Below are 14,930 nucleotides of genomic sequence, written 5' to 3'. Positions count from 1 at the left end.
ATTCGGTTACTGAATATTCGGTGCATCCCTAAAAAATACCCTGAAATATTGTGATATTATTTCAGAGTCATATCGCCCACCCCTATAACCCAGAACAGCCAAACCAAAGACGAGCTCTAGGTACTACCATTCCCATTGTTGTGTTGTTGCGATTTTTAACGTTTAACAGCCTTTTTTTGTTTGTCTGGATAATTTCTGCCAAAAAAAAAAAACTCCTAAAGCATGAACATTGAAGAAATTCTGACTGGTAGTTTCAGCTGGTTGCAATCTGCAGTCCTCACTGCTAGATGCCCCTAAAGCTCCTTGATGCGGACACACTGCTCCCATGGGCGAGTTTTTGTAGTTATTTTTGTCCCTTTGCAGCTCCTTTCTCTTTGTGGTGTTTGTGTGTCTCCTTGTGGACATTTTGAGTCTCTTCCTGGTCAGTACGTGTTAATGTGAATGACATTTTGCAAGGAAAGGCCAGGGGGCCCCCTGACACTTTGGGCCCCTGGGCCTGTGCCTGGTCAGCCCATTCAGTAATCCATCCATGAATGCTTCTCTAACTACACCTTTGGGTGAACATTTCTTTTCAAAGTTCCAGTAACTCTCCACAGCTTGTCTGTATAATAAAGAAACAAAATGTCATCTCATTTTAATAGCTGTCAGTTTAAATATAGTAGTGTAGTAGGATGTGGTATATTATTCCACACAGTTGACATTTTGCACCCCAATCCCTGTAATAGCATCAGATGTTTCTTTCTTTCTAAAAATACTTTATCCTTATACTATAAAGCCCATGTCCCTGTCCTGGTGGGTTATCTGACATAACAGCAGTATGCTGTTAATACTGCTGTCTCTGCAGCATTTTGTTTATCCAGGTCATGCAGCAGCTGTGTAGCAGAAGCAACTATGCGAGGTCTTAAAGATGCCTCACTACCTATTTGTGAGGGTTCAGTAGTTTGAGGATAAAACCAGAGCAACAACAGTTTTTATAAAATACACACCATGATGCATGTTGGGACATATTTATTTTAGAAAAAGAGTATTTTTTCCACACAGGTTGTAGCTGTACTGCATCTTGTAGTTCTATCATAACACAGTGAGATATTGTTCCTGAGGCTGGTTGCTGCGGTCAGTTGAGACATTACTTGCAATTTAAGGAGCGACCTGAAGATGGAAGTAAAAATCCACCAGTGAGTTTAAAGCGCAGCCCGCCTCTGAGTTATGAGCATTGTTAATCCTTTCACCTCAGACAATTCAGTCTGTATTCTTGTAGTACTTCTCTGTTCCCTCCCCTCTGGAGTAGTGTATTAAGGACACCCACCCATGTAATGGTGGAGCGGTGTGAACACCATAACAAGTGAAAGAACCAGAAGTTGAGTGATTTATTTTCTCTTTTTGGCTCATACAATAGTCCTACCCAGAGGGATACCTCATTTCAGTGCAAAGTAGATGCTCAAATCAATATTATATGCATTCACAAATTCAATCTCACAATTCTCCATCTATGGAACAATTCCAATTTGTATTTTGTAGCATGACGGATGAGATTCTTGGCGTCTGTCTGTTTTTTACATTTTGAAATTGAAACTGCAAGTTAATGTTATATTATGGAAATTGAAAAGTCGCTATCCACAGGGATTAAACAAAAAATGTTACATATTTTGATAGATACAATATATATTTTAATGACTTTTTGAGGTAAACAGTCACCAAGAATGCATTAGGCTATATAGTGTTTGTAAACCTTGTGTCTTAACACTCCCATCACCTCTTATATAGGCTCTTGGAAATTTGTCTTTATGGCAGAACTGACATCACAAGCATTTAGGAACAATGGTCTCCATAAACAGTAATTCACCTCTACAGCCCAATATGTGTCCTGTGGGGTCATCCTGTAAAGGCCATGAGCCGACTCCAGTGAGAGCGAGAGCTGGTAAAATGGCGAAAATCAGTCCTAGAAATGGTCATTTAATGGTACAAAACCAATCGAACGTGGAACACACAAATGTCCGAACATAAAACCTGGGGGTGACCACATGGCAAAGCTGCTGACGTTACAGAAACTGGAAATCTATGTTTTATAGATCTGCAAATAAATAGATCCTTTGCCCGTAGCTACAGCACATACAGCACAGTAACTATCGAGTTTAAGGCCATCTCTGTGTTCTTATCAAGGCCAGAAGACACGGAAGAAGTGGGAATTGGATAACTGCCAGATTTTATATCTCCGTGGAACAATGCAACCACATAATGGTTGTTAATGATTCACAATTTTACCCTCTTGTTGGTCTTGACACTGTGGGAGTGCATCTACGCTGCTGACCTAAGACAGTTTAATGCAAACGTGTTATGAGCTCGTCTCACATAAGATACATCTGACCTTCAAGGAAGTCGACTCACTGCACGCTGGTCTTGCAAGTGAATGGAAACATTGATACTGATGATAAAGTTAAGATCCATATTATCCACTCTGCTCTCCTATATATTCCTCCCACGCTTCTGAAAACACACGCAGGATAAATATTCTGTTATCAGCCATTCTCCATCAAAATTATCCTTCCTTCATAACAAAAATATGTATTAGTTCTGTTATCATTAACTTTTGGCCCCCACCACTTCCACTCCTCAAAATTAGATGCATGTAATGTTGCTGATGCAGGACTTTGAGGGTATTCTGCCGTGAGTTGCTCTTAGTAAGATTACCAACTAAAGCTCTAAAATGTAAAGTATAATCAGCACTTCATTATACATAATTAACTTAATTAATAATAGCCTTCTTTTAACAATCACATGGGTGAATAATTTGTAGAAATTGTGAGCTGTTTAGCAGGTTTTGCCTCGACTCAGAGGAGGCAGGGTAAGCAGCTCACTGGCTAACAACCCCACAGAATCACAATAAACTGAGGCACAATCCCACACAAATGCTCGTCTCCAGTGGCAGCATCACCATGGTTTAAGGCCAAGGCTCTGCTCCCGGGGTCTTGCTGGAACATTACAATGCGTTGGAGTGAACAAAGCCGGGGCTACAATGACTGAGGTTGTCCTTGCTGGTTTGGATTGTGCAGGGTTTTAAAGCGGCCTGTACTGCGTTATTACAGTCATACAAATCCTTAGCTGCTCTGCCACTAAACATCGATGTCCTGCACATGTCTTGTTGCTAAAAGTGGGTGTCCTGGCATCTTTCTGCAGCTTCGTGTGGGTGGCAGTTTATTGGCTTTAAATGTGGGTGTCCTGGCATCTTGCCTCTGATTGTGGGTGTCCTGCTACTCACTTTGGTTGTTCTACCACTGTAGCCTTCCTGGTTGCATGGCCATGTTTAGCTGTTGTACAGTTATTAGCACTAATATGATGGAACTGTTGCTTCACAGTCAAAAGACTTATGAGACTGATCAAATATGCACTGGATCGAATTTTAATGATCTATATATGGGATTTTGAACATGAAAACAGCAGCAAATTTGCTATGTAAAGAGATAGTGGATTATATAACAGTTAGGTCCGACCACAGACTGTATGGAGGATGCATCTCCTCTCCCTCCTACTGTACAAAAATGAAAGCAACATGTCCCTGATTCAGCTGCTGCCATCTTGCTCCATTAATGTCATTTGGAGCCAGAGTGTGTGCGGGCGTGACCTCCTCAGTGTCAAGTTCCGGCCCATACACCCTCTCTCAAACTAATGACAAGAAGCGCTGTTGATCACAGGCACACAGAGTGGTACACGCAGCTGTCAGTCGTGATGTCAAACCCCCCATTATATCAAATAGCATCAAATAATTAGTTATAAACAAACTTATTTGAAACACTTGAACATACGGCAGAGTGATAAGAACTACCTAAAATGACAGAAACCTCTTATTTCACTGGTCGCACGATAAAAAGAAACACATTATCATATTACCTGCGGCCTCATGTCTACAAGTGAATCACAGCCATGCTGATATTCAGTACAACAGCGCTCCTGAGCAGAGGATGAAGTTCACACTGCCTCTGTGTGTATGATCTGAGCTTCTCTGTTCTTTGTTTTGATAGCTGGGCTGGCCACAAATCCAAGTTAATGCCTGTGAGTCCCTCACTTCATGCCCCATTGGCTAGCTAATCACCACCAATCTGGACTACCCAAGGTGATGGGATGGCATCATCACAGTGGTGTAATGCTCACCTTTCACTTCCCTTATAGAACAACACTGTCAGCTCTGTCAGCACTTTTGCCATTGTTAGCGCTGTTAGTACCATTAGCGAGGCTAGGGTTGCAAGCCACCAACACTTTGGCTCAGCCACCTTTTTGTTTACTTTTGACGTCAGAGGTGAGAGCCGAGGCTTTGAATGTGGTATAACACCTTTAAAGATTCAGTGTGAATATGGCCATCATTTGTATTTTTAAAATAACTGTCAATGATTTAATGATTCAACTTCCTGAACCCATATTTCTCCTTTTAGCCTCAAGGAACATGTAATCTTAAGCACTGTATTTAAACCTCATTATGACATTAATGACAAAGTGTTATTCCAACACCCAAATGAAGCTACATGAACCTCAATATTATATTAGCTGAACCTAACGTTATTGGTTGAAATATTCCAAGATATATTATCACAGCTTTGCTATTACATTGGCTGGAAATGGATAAAGTGTAGATGCTCAAGCAGCATTGGACACAGCTCCTTCAGTGCAGCCTGCCATGTTTTGTATCTCTGCCTTGACATCTTCTGTGGGTTTAAAAAATGCTTTCAGCATGTTTTAAAGAGGTTATGGAAAGAGTTCCTGTAACATAGTTTAAGGCCTCCACAGGCCAGGACCCTGTGTTTTGTCTTTATGTGTTAAAAATGTGAATTATTGCACTCTTTGTGTTCATTATGTCCTTGAGCTGACTTGGTTTCATTTGATATTAAATATACATGCATTTTCTTTTTACATTTTCTTGCCCCTCAGCAGCAAATTCAAATAAATTCCAAACTTTCTTAAAAAAGGAAAAAGGATGTCATTATAATTACACTGTTGTGGTTGTGCTACATTAAGTTTTGTTTTCACAGTTAACATAAAGGATGAACCCGTCATTGTACAGATGTTGCACATGTGTGCTGCACATGTGTGCTGCACTGCTACCTCTTGTTCATCAATAGCAAACTACTGACCAAGAACTGCTATGTTTGTGTTTACTGACATTACAGTTGTATTTCGAGTACTTCTGTTCATTTGTCCTGAACGTATGTTGACAAACTAAAGATTCCAGACATGATGTTCAGAGTTTATTTCAGCACCAGTTCAGTGAAAGCACATTTCCATACTCCTGCACTGAGAGAATGAACCAACTGACAGGGAACTGCCTTAAGCTTCAGCTTTGCTGCCAGACTTCTCTCTTTTTTTTTGTTTTCTCTTTCCTTTTCCACACAAAATGTTGAATGGCACTGTAGATGTTGAGAATGGAAATTTATGCAAGGGAATGCTGGATTTTTTTCTCCCTCTCCTGGTGCAAACCCTCTGTAAACATACATAATAGACTATGGAGATTTCAGCACTTCCTAACTTATCTTCTTGAGCTTAATATTCATGCAGAGGAAAAGCAGAGAAGGAATGAGGAGCATCCTTACAGAAAGCAAACAGTCGTCCGTAAAAGCAGCAACGTTGCTGACAGGCCATTATTTTAGCTCGCTTGGAATCAGGATATCTTGATTTACTCAGGCAACTGTCAGTCAATATCACTGTCCTTGGATATGTTATTGCAGACAAGTGGAAAAGTTGCCTGCTGGGACTGTTGTAGCCTGAAGGTAAAGACAAGGGCTTGTGACCAGAAGGCAAAAAAAGAAGTTTCTGGACGAGGAAAATATGGACTAAAATAGTGATTGAGTCATGCTGTTTAATCCCTCAAGAACCAGCATCTACAACAAGTGCTCTTTATCGAACTACTTAACCCAGTTTGCCCAGTGCTTACTGATAAAAATAGCACTGGTTTTGTCACAGCTCCATAGGTAAATGTGCTTTAAGTGTTTTAAATGTGAGGCAGGATGATGCTCAATAGGAGCATCTACTGTAAAGAATGCTGCAGAAACCTTTCATGGATAAATAAAGGGTTTAAAAAGAAAACAAAAACATCTAGACTCGCGGCCCTTTATGCTGGATTCAGCTAAAGAATATATGGCTTCAAAGGCTCAGAGACTTGTTGGCCGTGCCTACTATATTTTGACAGCTGGTAGGCAAGCTCTGCCTTTCCCTTACTTTTAAAAATTCTCACAAAGCCCTGCAAACACACATTTCACTTCTATTCTTGTGAGAACCCTTTTTGACATAATGCATTCTTTTGCACCTAACCCCAAACTTAACTATGGCAATCAGCCAAGGCAATGTGTTTATATAGCACATTTCGTACACAGCTGCAGTTGAAAGTACTTTTGAAATTGAATAATAATATAATTAAGGTATTATAAAAATATTAAAAAGATTAAAACTTAATATCTGACATGCATAAACCCAACCCTATCCTCGAACTTTACCATAACCTTGTTTAAGTAATACGTCTTAAACCAAGTCCCTTAAAACCTCATCCTTCAAACGCTCTCTTTGAAAAAGTGAGTTCCAGACACAGTTGGGGATGTCAACAGTTAACCGTTATCTCCCAAGAATATCATTGATCTGTTATGCATTTCTGTGTACAGGTGAATTTTGTTAGTCTTCTTTTACTGCACTGTGCACCACCTCAGTCTGGTGGGAGCTAGCTAGTGGCGTAGCTCATTCAGCGAGTACTGTTAGTATTGCCGTCCTGACCCAACAGTGTTGTTGTGGAAATATTGTGCCCACTTTCCAGTATCCCCCCAGGTTGCCAGAGTGAGTTAGCAGCACAGTTTTGAGATGCAAACCCCCCCTTCACATCGTAGATCTGTAAGCAGCGTTAGCAGTGTTAGCATGACTAGTGGTGTTAACGTAGTTATCAATGCTAAAGGGGTTGTGCGACTCAAAATGAAGCCACTTACCCACCGGGGAGAGACAGGAGGCTGGCCACCATGTGACAGCAGCAAAATTGTTCCAGTGGCGAGATGGTGTTAGCAGTGGTAATCACTGAATGAGCAGCATCTGTAAGCAGCGTTAGCAGTGTTAGCACGACTAGTGGTGCTAACGTAGTTATCAATGCTTAAGGGGTTTTACGGCTTAAAATGAAGCCACTTACACACTAGAGCAACCTGGAGAGGGACTGGAGGCTGGCCACCATGTTTCCACAGCAACACCATTCTGGTGTCTACATGGTGCAATCAGCAGTAATCATTGAATGAGTGGCATCGCTAGCTAGCTCCCGCCCAACACAGGTGGTGCGCAGTGCAGAGCAACCAAGGCTAGCTAACCGATGGAGACCAGAGGGTGGACAGTGGGCACTTTGTTTGAGCATGTGAACGTGGCGAGCCAGCTGTCTGAAAATAAAAGGTAAGACTTTTAGGCTACATCACAAAACAATTCTCAATGTCTCTAAAAGGATAGCACTTTGAAATACAATGCCAAAGCTCAAGCTCACTTAAAGGAGAGACCTCTTGTATTTATTTTGCATATTTTTTCCTAAAAAATGAACGGGTGTTGGAGTACCGAAAGCAAAATTAAGTTTCAAATCCGGTGAATCAGCAGCTTATAGGCCTGTCACATCTTTCCACCACAGAACATCAGTCCATCAGATTGTCGCCCACCTAAAGACTGATTATGCTGCTAAAGTATAACTTTCATCATATCTTCTTCAGTGACCACAGTAAGAATAAACAGCTGAGATAGTAACTTCATACTTATACTTCATAGCCAAAATGTTGAAAATTGCCTGCGCAAGATTTTTGTTGCATCACTCGGTGGATGTTTATGACTTTGACTTTGCTTACAGGCATTGAGAAATGATTGGAGGAAGTGCGAGGGGAAAAAAAATCTGCACTTATAGTAATATTTCTTATATGCCTTACGGAGCTCCACAGCAGCCTTTTTAATTTTTTAGTTAATGCAACATACTCAGCTGGAATACTGTGATTCTAAGTGGCTGAGATTGTGGGGAAGCAACTGGAGTCGCTTGACATCTGTAGCAATTTTGTGTGTTTTGAAAATATAAAGAAATTAGTATGTCCAATGCTCAACTGGCACAGAGCAATGGGATCTTTTCTGTTTGCAAAACTGCTTCAGGGACTGAAAACATGCAATGAAAAGTCCCCTAATGTCACTGCAACTCATCTTGGCTGTGTAATTATTATATAAACTAACTATGGGGTAACAAAAACGTATTTTTTCGTCCATGCAAAAACATTAAACAGTGCTTGGCTCTGACTAAATCAAAGCACCCCATTTAGGCATGATCAAAATTCAAATGAAGCATTCGTAAACAAAATATACAGATCAATTGATGTGACATTCAGGCTTAGCTATGGGGAATTATCCAAATGTAATCTTGCATAATATCAACAATTCATGCTCGTTTTATGGTAATTATTCTTCATTATGATAAGATGCTCAACAGGTTGACTCAGAGCACTGGGACTACAAGTTTCTGGCTGATGTGAGACATGATTGAGACAGATTACAGAGGTCTGCTGAGGACGCTCTCCCTGGTAACCAAGGCATGCTGCGGTCCAGCAGACTCATTACAATTGGTCACCATGGGTTTCCATGCATGAACTTCTAATTAGACCAAATAAATGGGTGGGAATCTTTCAGTTCAGAATGGGATACTGCTGAGGTACAATAGACTCCAAACTCTATTAAACCCATAATGGAAATCATTTATCATGCCTATGGTGTGTGACCTCCACCTTTTGTATGGACTGCTTAATATTCTACCTGTATTACATGGCTTGGAGTCTCACTTGGAACATCCTCAACATTTTGTTCTTGAGCTGTTCTTACTTTCATAAGGTTAACCTCGAATATCAAAGTGTTTCACGGGGCAGGTGAGGGCCAGGGGTGAGACGATTTCATTACTACACATTTCCATTTGTCGATCACTGTCCAGGTGTGGTTGATTTAAAGAATCAGGGCTGCACGTCGTACTTTACAACACTGGATTTCACTCTGTGCGAACAGATTATGCCATAATGTGAGAAAAGATCCAAATCATCATTGTAATTCATGACGTTTGTTAACGTCTTGTGCTCACAGACACACAAAGATTTTTTGGGGATTTCTAGGACATTTTGTTTAGGTTAGCAGGGTTGTTTTTTTGTGCCACTTTGATTATTTCAAATTAAAGTTGTGTGCTATTTTGTCAGGATCAGGATGACTACCAATACCCCAAGATGATATATATTTGTCTGTGGTGAGACATTTAGCCAGACTATGTATACCATGATAGTTACATGTGGATGCATTGGGGCCACTTTAGGTGATGTTATCAATAATAAGAGTGCATAATGGCAGTATTGGATTGTAATATAATTTCTGCAACAGTGGTGTGAAGTTTCTTAAATTGTATTTTATTTAGTGAATTAGACAAAAATGGACGTGTCCCATCAGGTTGTTTTCTCCAGAAATAGTCCCCAATTTAATTTCCATGATTTTAACTGTATTGCAATATACCATATATCAATATTGCTATATAAATATTTTGTAATTAGAGATGTCAAAATATGAGGTTTTGGTATTACAATTGTTGTCAGAGGAAATATAACAGATTTTGTTATTCAGGGAATTTAATATTATATCTAATACTAATTTAGTGTATTTATTATCATCAACTATATCCATGTAGTTTTTACAGAGTAAAAGATGGAGAGAAGACAGACCCTTTAACAATGCCTCTTGGTTGGTGATAAATCCCTGCAGGATTCTTGAAGTAAACTGTAACAGGTTGTGAGCTACTCTTGCGGACTTTAAAGTGTTTGGGTCCAGCTTAATACATTAGCTAGTTAGTTAACCTTGATTTGGGCATACAGCAGTGGATGATTATGTTGATGTTGGAACATATTTGAAGTGTAGGACCCCTTTGCAGTCACTTTTTGACCACATGCTTTGCATATTAGATATCTATCTTCTACAACAACTCCCTGATAATTTTGTCGATATCCAAAATGCTCTCGAACTTCCATTTTAATGTTTCTTTTTTTGTTGTTTTTTTGGCAGATATAAAGCTGGGACGCAACTTAACCGCTCTGACATTTCTACAATCTTCTTCTCAACGCATCAGGTAAGCAAAGCAACTCTCATACACAAAGAAACTGGCGTACACACGTGATATGACTCGCAAAAGGGGATTTCATCGCACACACAAACAACATAACTTGCAAGTGTCTTTTTCACAAGGCAGCAATGCGGGAATATCATTGTGTCCACAGTTTTTGTGCAACCAGGATCATAGCAAAACCGGTTAATCCCAACATCCCTAACTGTGATAAAGGATTTTATCTGTATCTAATATATATATTTATCTTTGAATTTAAGTTTATATCGAATAATAATTTTTTTAAAATCTCAGTCTTGCTGATTTTTCTTGTTCTTTGTTGAATGTAATGGCTAGCCAGTTATATTCCTACTTCTTCTACAAGCTCTGTTTCTTCTTCTATTCAATTTTATTTTATCAGTTTTAAGTTTTTTTTTATCTCGGAAAAGTAAAGTTTCGCCAGCTGTAGCTCAGTTTAAAAAAGAAAAAAGGGTGACTTTACTTCTGTGTTGTTGGACACATCATTTATCTGGAAAGCAGAGAGAATACACATGAGCCTAATAAAGAAAAAAAAGCAAAGAAAGTACTCATACGACTTGACATCACCCTACATTATTTGAATTAGCTTTAGATAATTGAAGGTAATTGATTTGTTTTCTTCATTTTCATTGTTCATTTACTAACAGCCTAACCTTGCCTTCAGTTTGAAGTACAGAGCCTGGTCACTAATTACACTTTAAATCTATTAGTGTCTTGCCTTAACTGAACTGCGACTTTGCTGTTACTGAGCTGTTAACCCCTTGGGTGTTTGGCGACTGCCCACTCTCCCTGCTGAGTGTTTAGCCGTATCTCCTCCTATCAGACTGCAGGTAGTAAACAGGCAGAATGGAATGAATGGAGACGTGGTATTGTTTGGAGGAACAACCAGCACCAAACAATGGCAAGAATGCCTCTCACCAATAGCTGAAGCTGCACGGGCGCTGACATCATATCACTCCCACATCTCCCTCTCTTGATTTCAGCCCCACCCGCTCCTTTCCATTAGCAAGTCGGTCCGTGTCCCTGTGTTATTTAAAGCCAGAGATCCTCCCTCTCGCCGAGCCACTGTGTTGCATCTGTCTGCCTCGCTGCTTGTGTGTCTGGGTGCGTGTGTGTGCGTATGAGAGTGCGCTAAAAAACCCAGGCAGCCAGTGGGAGAGCTAGAGAGTCGGGGAGAGAGACACGGGGGAAAGGCAAAAAGCATCTGAGAAGGGAGAAGGAACGGGAGTGTGAGACAGCTATGAAATTCATCCAAGCTATTTGCTTACTGCTTCTCTGTCCAGCTTTGAGCCTCAACACCAGGTAAGAGACAAATAAGAGGAGAGGGGTGTTTTTTTGTCAGTTTAACCCGGCCAGAGACTCTGGAACAAAAGGGGGGGTATAGGTTCAAAGCGTGCTATAGGCAATCTTAGATCACTAATCTGAAGGTCTGTTCAGTCCTGCCAAATACTGAAGCCTTAATTCGTCCTGGCAGAGGCTCTCTGTGTGCCAAGCATGTTGGAGACTGAAAGACTTGAAAGGAGGAAGGAAGAGCTTTTCTGTTGAACTAGGCTATTATCTTTGTCAGTCCCGGGCAGGCTGAGAGACAGTTGTCCTTTTGTGGTGGTAATCCACTGAATGCGATGCCTCCTGAATAGTGGTGACATTGCTTTTTGGGACTTTTGGTGCCTGCTGGTCTGGGAGGGAGCAAGTTGAAGTCAGGGGAACTGAGAGAAAGGACAAGGCTACTTGTGTTGCAGTGTCTTGAAAAAGAGCAGGTGTGTGTGTGTCTCTATATGTGTGTGTGCGTGCGATTTAAAGCTGAAGAAGCTGGGGGAAGAGTGATGGGCAAGAAGAAAGAATAAGAGGGGGACGTGTGGAGAGGGGGGGAGTTTTGATGATTAATTAAATCATTGATAAAATCATCCTCCTTCTCTGCCAGTGCCTGACACCACTGCCTTAATGAGAGCCGTTAGAGGGAATTCAAGGCTTTGACTATACCATGGAGACATCACACGCAGGAAGGCATGCATTATAAAACTTGCCTTTCCCTTTTTTCTCCTCAGTGCCCAAAAACATTGTGATACTGTTGTCATCTTTTCTTGGTGAATTAGTTGAATGCAGTTGCTGAGGAATGCGTGCACATGGAGAACCACGGCTGTGGACTCTGTCGTTAACTGAATAGAGAAATACCTACCTATTCGTGGTGTGTGGCCAAACACATGACTGGCTACTATACGAATTGTTCTTTCTGCTTCAGGAGTTAATGTAGATAGAAATATGTAAAGAAAGAAGTCAAGGTTATTGCCTACATATCTGTCAATACCAGATAGGTACACTGATGATGCATGAGTCATAACTAAGGGCTGTGTTGATGTATTAACCTCCAGCATTCAGTAGTCAGCAAATTAAGCTCTAATGTACCCTTTAACACACCTGCAATTTTAATGCCCACGTAGGGCAAACACATAAATAACCTTCAGGCAACAGCTTTGGAATATTCAGTCAATTTTATTACCGTCTAATGTTTTTGATTGTGCATACAGATACACTTGTTAGGCTATTTTTCAAACAAGGGAGCTAAAAATGCTGTTCAAGTTTCATGTATCAGCCTGCGAGGTGATCTTTTGGGTGCTAATTGGAGAGGGAGGCATTACGGTGGTAATTTGGCAGGTCAGCACAGATTGTATGCTACCTCTTGAGGGGGAATGTCATGAAAAGTAATTACCAGATATAATCAGTGTTTTATTAGTTTATTTCTAAACTCAATCCAAAAAATGGGCTCAGAAGGCTGCGTTTCGTGAAAGGCAGAGGGGTTTTCCTGGCAAAGGTGATACCTCAACTGCGACCTACTGAACTTAATTTATATTTAAAAATAGAAAAAGATAACAGCGCTAGGTCCTAAACAGATCAGCAGAGCCACATCTGCTTTATGTGCCTATAGGAAGCACAAACTATGACCGGTGCATCTGAAAACGCTGCAGTTTGGAAAAGAAACAACAATCAAAGGGGGATTTAAATAATGAATATGCTTTTCACGGTCAGTGAATTGAGAAATGTTACTTCATCTGTTGATTGAACTCTGTAGTCATGTTTGAGGCTGTGATTTGGGGTGTTTGGGATATTTATTACAATATACTATAGGTTTGACAACCAAATTTCAAGTCAGCATCCTCAGGCTTTTTCCGGAGCTTCCTCCTCAGTGGGGGCAGATTCTCAGTTGTTAATAATGTGATCAAAGTAAAGAAAAAGCTTGTTTACAAGATCAGCAATGAACTTTCACACTCAAACTGACAGGGGTTTTCACACTCATACTGACAGGTGTTTTCATTTCATATTACATTTATGTATCAGCCCAGTTACCAGGAGAAAATGTTGGCATTGTGCATTTCTGCAAACCATAAATACATTACATTTGCATGCTTCATATGTATCATATCAACATTTCTACACGCCTGCCAAACTGCAGACCAATGTTTGAGACCAACCACAAACCCGGTCGTGATTTAGCGAGTCATTGCTGTGTTTCCAGTGGCTTTTCAGTCCCCAATTTAGTGTTTCTCAGGGACCTGGCACAGGGTTTCCTGTGGCTTTTTAGCCCCCAAATGTGGGTGTTTTTTAGGGATAGTGCCATGAAAAGTGACTGTTGTTTTACTGAGACATCACCGCATTTCCTTCCAGGATAGTGGCATTGCTGCTTTTCCAGAGCGAAATGTGCCCAAAGCCAGGTATTTTAAGCCAAAACATGATCTTTTCCCAACCATAACCAAGTGTTTTTTGTGCCTTAACCTAACCACACATCGAGTTTCATCGAATCCGCTGCATAATGATATGCACATGTAACATATCCATGGTTTGCAGAAATGATAATGCCAATTTCTTCTGGCGAGGGAGCTGCATATGTACATTTATGTCTTTGTCATTACTGTAGGTCACATGTTGATCTGGCTGTTCTGCTTGTACAGGGTCTGTATGAGACATAAACCTCAACTGAGAAGTGGCTTGATGGGAAAATGGTCTGGCTGGTAGCATCTGTGTTTGTGACAAGGTTTTACTCAGGACTTAGATTCTCCAGATTTACATTTTAATGAAAAAGTAAGCAATAAGGCATCTACAAGGACAGTTTAATGTGATTTTTCTTTTTCTAAAATGTGCTATCACTAAAAGCATCCATGGATTGATTCAATAAAAGGTCACCACTGAACAGGGAAACTAGTTGATACGTAACCGCTGTCCACTCCATCAATGTCCCACTCCTCCTGCAGTGGTGGACATATATTTTGTCTTCCTGTCAAATATATAGAATTAGCTATGCGTTTAATAGCCAGCAGTAATTAGCTTGTGCATTATCCTGTTATGTTGTCTTTTAATCTAGCACCGCCCCAGACTGGTTTTGCTGAGGCAATACCAGTTTGCAGTCATCCATTTGACATATAGTAAAGCACTTGGGATTGGTTTTTATTATTGCTGACATGGTCAGATTTGATTAAAAACAGCACAGAATTGTAGACTTAGATGCACCTTATTCCAAACTCAAAATATTTCAGAGATGCTCAGTTTTCATTGTCATTTTTTTCTTCCTCTGGTCATCAAACCCAAAGCAAAGCCAGGGAACGCTGCTTTTGATCTAGCCACTACTCAAAAACCCTTTTCTGAGTTGATTGTTTCCTCAAGCTCTTGTCATATTTTTTTGTTGTTCTGCAGGTCAGGGGCCCCAAACAAGGCTTATCATTTGTGACATCCTCATTTTTTGTTGTACCAGTGTAACATTGAACAGACTGACTGCAAGGTGTATCTGCAGCGGGAAAATGAATAGTGA

At 40.5% G+C, this 14,930-nt stretch overlaps 1 protein-coding gene across 2 annotated transcripts in view; it reads left to right on the top strand.

The window, feature by feature from the left end:
* Positions 1-14,930, top strand: part of luzp2 (leucine zipper protein 2) — a 284,343-nt gene that overhangs the window by 19,676 nt on the left and 249,737 nt on the right. The window contains exon 2 of one of the 2 annotated variants that reach the window (XM_050042392.1): positions 10,057-10,120. In XM_050042392.1, the coding sequence (XP_049898349.1) occupies positions 10,057-10,120 (64 nt within the window). Of the gene's footprint in view, positions 1-10,056; positions 10,121-10,893; positions 11,435-14,930 lie in introns of those variants that run through there. The other variant, XM_050042401.1, reaches the window with a different exon arrangement.

This window comes from Epinephelus moara, chromosome 1, assembly GCF_006386435.1.
Source record: "Epinephelus moara isolate mb chromosome 1, YSFRI_EMoa_1.0, whole genome shotgun sequence".
In the NCBI taxonomy this organism is placed as follows: domain Eukaryota; kingdom Metazoa; phylum Chordata; class Actinopteri; order Perciformes; family Serranidae; genus Epinephelus; species Epinephelus moara.
Note: the sequence above shows the minus strand (reverse complement) of the source record. Positions and strands in the feature narration are given on the sequence as shown.